This window comes from Lipotes vexillifer, unplaced genomic scaffold (genome assembly GCF_000442215.2).
Source record: "Lipotes vexillifer unplaced genomic scaffold, Lipotes_vexillifer_v1.1 scaffold371, whole genome shotgun sequence".
In the NCBI taxonomy this organism is placed as follows: domain Eukaryota; kingdom Metazoa; phylum Chordata; class Mammalia; order Artiodactyla; family Lipotidae; genus Lipotes; species Lipotes vexillifer.
In genome coordinates, this window is record NW_006786304.1 from 677,430 (window position 1) to 684,565 (window position 7,136).

Below are 7,136 nucleotides of genomic sequence, written 5' to 3' on the forward strand. Positions count from 1 at the left end.
CTCTTTCCAAAGGATACTCCTAAATGACTTCTGGCACGCTATTGCTCTTGGGCCAGAGGTATCATTTTTATTTGACTAGGAGAGGTGTGGCCCACATAACCAAGATAGACAGGAAGTCGATCACTTTTTGCATGCCAACCCAGCAACCCAGCGTGAGGCAGTTCTAGGTTAGGAGGCACTCATTACCAGCGTGGAGGTGGCTATCTCAGAGGCTCACTGTAACCAGCTGTTCTCTGCTGAGCCTACTCTTTAAAGCACAGCTTGTTTGGGAATGTGTTTTAAAAGCTTTATTTTCAACAGTATTAAAAATGCAGCTTGAAGTTGGAAAACCCGTTACGATTCGCCATGTGGTATTATGCCACCTTCCTAATTCCCAGGTGTGCAGACACCTCCACACTTAAAAGACTGTCAGCGTTTAGATACGCTGTGCTGGCAACAGTCTTCACTGGGAATGGAGGAGGAAGAGAAGAAAGCCAAAATGTTCAAAATGTTTGGATTCCAGTATCATCAAACAGGAGAGCTCTGGGGAAATACTGGCAGGCTGGTCAGGCTACTTTCTGGCTTCCTAATAAGAACTGCTTTCCACTGGTCTGCCCGCTAACTTGGAGAACAGAATACTGCAGGCAGATTTTAAAGGTATAGAAATGTAAAAGCAAACCATAGGGAGAGCAAACAGAAGAATGCCTATGATATTTACTGATATACAGCTCAGAATGGGAGGGGAACAGAACACACAATGATACTGCCCTGCCCTTTCTGAAATTCTATAGGTAAGAAAATTCTGGAAGCTCTGGCCAGTGGTGATTAAGAAGCATGCTGTATGCTATCAGGGAACACAAAGTGAATAGGTTTTCCCTGTAAGGGCCATGGCACCATGTCCCTCCATCTCCAAGGACCCTCTTAACCAATATGAGCTGCAGAACTGGCCTCCAGATAATACACAATGCTGGGGGCGGGCCCACATGTAACAGAATCTGTTGACAGGGTTCTGTTGTGGTGTCTCACCAAGATGTCTTTCTCTGAAAAACAAAAGGTATTTCCCCTACTCTAAATGGGGAAAAAATAAAGTTGAGAAATACCTTTTCTATCTCAAAGCCTAAGCCCAAGAGGACAGGGCACACTGCCCTGCACAGCGCAATTCCACGCAAGATAAAGAGACTTCATTTGCTCCTACATTTGGGGCTGTTTCCTCTACATCCGACAGCAGGCCTGACATTCCTAACACACATGGTTTACTTTTTCTTTCTTTTCCCCTTCCTGCCCCACTTGAGGTTCCTAAATCAAATCCGAAGCTCTCACTGATAGCAGCAGCAACTCACTCAGGGAGCTGGAGGGCACTCCAATTTTACAAACACAGGACAGGTTTATAACTCAAAGAGACAAGGTTATTTTTCATTTAGGTACTTGAAGACCCTTCACTGATTTATGTGTGCAAATAAAATAACCATCTAATTTTTCCCAATCTAAAATGCAGCAACCTTTACAGATCAGCAAGGGGGAAAAGGAGCATTTAAGAGATGTATGGATGAAATGTTTGCTTCTCAGTCAAAGACTGAGGACTGTGATTCTGGGTTCTGCTGTTTAAGTGAAGAAAGGCCAAGCACATCATCACTGGCTTGGCTGTTTGTCAGGACACTGACAAGTTCTGCATGATCTGCTCATTTTGGTAATTACCTAACTATTGTTTTGGACAAAGACAACTGGGGCTATCTATCCCAAGCCCTTACCACTTGAGAGCTACCAGTAGTAGCTATCTGAGACACTGCTTATTTTTTAATGCTAAGTCAAAGAGTAAAGACACACACACACACAACACACACACACAGGGCATTTTTTACCAGAGTAAGCTGTCCTTGAATATCTTCATCATCATCAATGAACTCTTACCAAGACACTGTGCAAGCCACTCCTATAACTCATTCCTAAACTTGGGTCTTACCTTAGTGTTCCTTCTTAGACTGCGAAGAATATTCCTCCTCCTTGGGTCTTCATCTGTCTCATATGGAATGACGGCGCTGTCCCCTTTATAACCCTGGGATGCCTGATCCTCCTCTTTTTTTCGGATGGGCCCAAGCTCATCATCGCTCCCCACGGTGAAGCTGGTTCGATAACTAGCAAACCTCCCCAGCCGGCTGCATCTCGTCCTGTACAGCACTGGCTTGCTCACGATGGATACCTTGCGTCCTCGCTCTAGAGAACTAGTGTCCATTTCGCTGTCGGAACCATTCCCACTGCCATTGGACTGGGCTTTGTTGATATTCCGAATGGTGATGATCTTGCCTTGGGTGCTGTCGTGGGGCACTGAGTATATGTTTTCTTCTTCATTCCTTGGCTTGACCACAGCATCCATGGGTTCGGCATAATCAGAAGGATCGAACCCATCTGGAGGTAGCCAGGTGCTAGAAGACACAGACTTCCTCTGTCCATCTCTATGGCCTTGCTCTAAATAAGACAGATCCCCCTTTGTAATTTCAAAATGGACAGGAGGCTTTGGTTTGACTGGCGGAGGTACTTTGTTGTTCAGTTTACTCTCAAAATTGCTCATGATGAAAGACAGCCCATCATTCCCCTCCAGTTCCATAGAGAGCTTAGAATGGTCTTTGGACAGAGAGGGCAGTGATGTGTCTTCTCGAAACAGGCTGTAAGAAGGGGGCTCGATATCTTCTTCAGAATCCTGCAGGTTTGAGTTGCAGAGCGGAGAGCCTGCCCGGGGGGAGTTAAACACCTCTTCTGTGGTGCTGCAGGCCTCGGCAGCATTGTCGTACATATGAGTAGCCTCGATTATGTTCTTTTTGTCCACCACATCTTTAAAAAATGGGTGGAAGACCTCAAGTTTATGCTGGGGTTGGCTACAGGGGATACTTGTGAACTTTCCATCAATTTCTTGAGCAATCTCCTCCCCCTCAGTCAGCTGTTCCCGACTTAAGTCATTATCCAGGACATCTACAGCGCCGTCAGTGAGTGCAACCAGCTGGATGGGGATAATATCCTGCACTTCACAAAGAAAGGCACGTAACATAGCCAAGGAGGCCTTACGTTTGGCTGAATAGAAAACAATGTACCCATGGACCAATCGGCTTTTTCTGATGCTAAATGAGGAATGGTATGAAAGAAGAGACAGTTCAATGCGCTTCTTGTGTAGTCCGATTGGTAGTTCAAGTAAAACAGAGTTGTTGCTTCCGCAATGGGAAGACTTACAGGTTTGGGACTGAAGGACAGGAAAGAGTATGTCATCTGCACTAAAAGGATCTCCACACATCAGACACATGACAATTCGCAGGTCAACATCAGCCAGATCTTTGATGCTAGCAGTAGAACTGACCAGGTTTAAGTTACGCTTGGAGTCCAGAAGTCCTTTCAAAACTTGACTGATTTGCTTTTCGTTAATGTTGCGTCCGTAACCAATGCCAGCGGAAGCAGGGTCGAGAAAGACACACTGAAGTTTGCTAGCAATCTGCTGACCTTGCTGTATTAAGCTATGCAGGGTCTCTCCACTGGTGTCTCCTCTTTTGTTAACCAAAATTAAGGTCAGAGGGAGATGGACTAAATGATTATCTCGCCTGCCAAGTGTGGACTCTCTGCTCTTCTCTATACTCTCCACCACATAGGACAGAGACTCCTTTGAATTGTAAAGGCAGAGACAACCATGGGGCTGAAACGTTGGTGTTTGGAAAGAGTTCACAGGAAGCCTGACATTCCCTTCTATTGGCCTCAGGGAGAGCTCATACATTTTACCATCTATTACATACTTATCATCATTTGTACAAAGAGCTCGAATCTCATTGGCCAACTCTCGTGCAAGGCCATCCTTGCCCAAGATCACCAAGTTGATTCTATCAATGTTGGGGTCAGAAAGTGAATTTTTCTGATTCCGGTCAGATGGTCGGATAAACCGAGAACTAATCAAGTGCTCGATCTTAGCATCCACACAGGCGGGGCAGCTAGGGCATGTTTCCTTTGTTGGGTGGTACACAAAATGAATGTGCTTCAGAATAAGGGCATCACGCTCTGCTTGGAGCTTCTGTAATGCCTTAAATCGCTGTTCCTCCCCCAGAACATCCTGAATGACACCCATCTTCTCCTTGCTGGGCTTAGCATCCAGCTCCAGCTCATAAAACAATTCCGAATATTCCAAAAGCAGCTCCTGAAACTCTTCCTTTGCTTTGTCTATAATTTGCTTTTGGTGTTTGCCATAAATATCCAAGTATACAGATTCTTCTAGCCACTGATAGAAATCTTCATTCATAATAAAACTGCGGGCCTCTTCCCAAGGCTTTCCAGGAGTTATGAAAGGAGAGGTCTCCAGGTTTTCTTTGAACGCCCTTCTCATCTCAGCTCTTTTCCTCTCGTTCCGCAGCTTCTCTAAGTGGGCCTCGTACAGCTGCTCCGCAGGGACGGTATCCATTAAGTCAAAGGGAATCCGCTCGTTCTCGATGTTGTCAATGTGGCTGGTGGCATCCCACGGTGTCTCTTCAAGCACAACAAACCACTTCAAGAATTCTGGCTTGGTCTCCAAGAGCTTTTTGGCTTTTATGCAGCTTAGGTGGTCTATTTCATCTAGATTGGGTATAAGAGCTTCAAAAGCTAGTGGGAGGGCTGCCAGGTACAGCTTCCTCCTGCGCTCAATATGCTCATGCTTGAGGCGATGGATGTGCTGGAGAAATAGCTTCTTGGCTTTCTGAGTCCCTTCCAGGTAGACATAGTCCTGGTACTCAGGAGAGGCCTGCATCTTTCGGCTGACACTCAACCAATTCTCATTGTGGTTTTTCACAATGCGACTCACCAGCCACTCATACTTGTCTTTTGCTGTAGCTATCTGCTGACTCTGCTGCTTGAGAGCTTCAAAATAAGGAATGATTTTCGTCTTTCCCCGACTTTTATCAATGAGTTGCACTAAGGTGCTGAAAGCTAAGTCCACATTTACATTGGATCTTGCTGAGGTCTCCACAACCTGGAGGTTCTTTTTGCTTAAGGCAAAAGTATGTGCATCTCTAATGTACCGCTCCACACCCTCATCACACTTAGTCAGGACCACCACTATGGGCTTTTTTGTTTTTGCAAGCTGATTGTAGAGATTAGAGACAAACTTGAGCTGGTCATCAAAGTTCCTATTCATTCCCCTGCTAACATCAATACCAAGAAGAAAACCATCAATTAGCAGCTTTCCATCTGGCATTTGTTTTTGCTCAAAGTCCTGCTCCAGCCCCAGTTGGTCAGTGCAAAAGTACATGAGTTTTTCAGCTGATGCGAGCTTGGTTGCAGCAGCTCTCTTGATATAGGGCTGCAGGGCCGTGCTCCGGTGAGGTTGAAAAGTCTGATCATCAATGAATTCAGTCTGCTCCACAACGTGCATCTTACATTCCACACAGTCCTCCAGGGAACGGCTAACTTCTCCCCAGTAGAGAAAGTGGTCATTATTGACCACTCGCCCACCAAAGTCACTGGTGCTGAGGACAGAGGTATGGTCCAAGTGAAATTCGTCAGCACTCGGGCGCACAAAGCGGTTGCACAAACAAGACTTCCCAATGCCGCACTGGCCCTTCTCCTTCTCCGTCCCAGACAACCCCACCACACTGATGTTGTAGGTGGGAATGCGGACATCTTGCTTTCTTGCCATCATCATCGTCGACACATCCTGCCACAATCAGCTACTTCCAAGATCAGATTAGTGTTTCCCAGTGGACCCAATGGCTTCCCCACATTATCAGTGGGGGCCGGCTGCCCATGAAGCAAAAGTGTCAGATCTCATCGTGCTTGTATACCAGTACGAGGTTAGTTTTTGCCACTTCTCATCGCCAAATAGACAACATTTCTTCCTAGGTGGGGGAGGAAAAAAGAAAACCAATCAGCATCATAATTTTGAAAACAATTTTAATCACCGAACAATAGGAAAAATCAATTTTATTATTCAACAAATAATTATAGTAAACATCAAATGTACGAGGCCTTAAGTTGGGTAAAGACATAAGAGCAAATAAGACTGACATCTGGACTTCCCTGGTGGCGCAGTGGTTTAGAATCCGCCTGCCAATGCAGGGGACACAGGTTCAAGCCCTGGTCCGGGAAGATCCCACATGCCGCGGAGCAACTAAGCCCATGTACTGCAACTACTGAGCCCACCTGCTGCAACTACTGAAGCCCACATGCCTAGAGCCCATGCTCCGCAACAAGAGAAGCCACCGCGATAAGAAGGTCGCGTACTGCAACAAGGAGTAGCCCCTGCTTGCCGCAACTACAGAAAGCCTGAGCACAGCAACGAAGACCCAATGCAGCCAAAAATAAAAAAATAAATAAAAACGAGAATCTGCCAACAGCAAAGAATGTAAGAAGTGGTGAAATAACCAAAGCATTTGCACTAAAGGCAACCTACAAAGCAAGGCAGTTTACAATTATTTAAAAAAAAAAAAAAAAAAGACTGACATCTGTGTACCCTCAGAGGTACAATGTCATCTAACGGAGGAAGACACATAAGTAAGCAGTGTGCTAAGGGCTAAAACAAGGGCTTGCAAGCTCCTTGGAAAAATGGCTGATTCCAGGGCTAGGGCAGGGTTGGTACAATATGAGCCTGGAACATCTTATTGTACAAGAAAGGAAGGAAGTGCTTGAAAAAATGATAGGGTACCTCACAAGGACACAGGAGCCGGTTTGAAGGGGCACCCACTGGTCAAATCTGGGACACTCTGAACATCAAAATAATACAGTAATAGTACAGTAATGAATTACAATCCACTGCAAAAGTAGGAACTTGAGTTCATAATCCTGGATCAGACAAGAGTCATCACTCGATGCTGATCTGGCGTGGGGGGGGGGGCGGTTAGTTTTGATGAGGAGCAGGATCTTGCGCAGAAATGAGGTCTCCTGAGAGACTACTTATTAGCTGCAAATGGAAGAAAGAAAACAAACACACACTAATTACACAGTGGAGATAATGGGCAGCACTCTGGGTAATGAAAATTGTCACCACCAAAGAGCCAGAAGGACATCACGGGCCTCCAGATGTGATACCCCAGGAGGACACAACATCACTGTGAAGTAGGATGGCCTAGAATGCACGACCTCAACCTAATCACAAGGAAACATCAGACAAACACAAAATGAGCAAGATTCTATTACGGCCTGGGGGGGGGGGGGGGGGG

The 7,136-nt window shown here is 45.8% G+C and overlaps 1 protein-coding gene across 1 annotated transcript in view; it reads right to left on the reverse strand.

Annotated features, from left to right (window-relative positions):
* The window catches only part of ARHGAP35 (Rho GTPase activating protein 35), a 74,747-nt gene extending 69,124 nt beyond the window's left edge, over positions 1-5,623 (reverse strand). The window contains exon 1 of the mRNA XM_007458486.1: positions 1,940-5,623. Within this exon, the coding sequence (XP_007458548.1) occupies positions 1,940-5,623 (3,684 nt within the window). The remainder of the gene's footprint in view (positions 1-1,939) is intronic.
* Between the last annotated feature and the right edge of the window lie 1,513 nt (positions 5,624-7,136).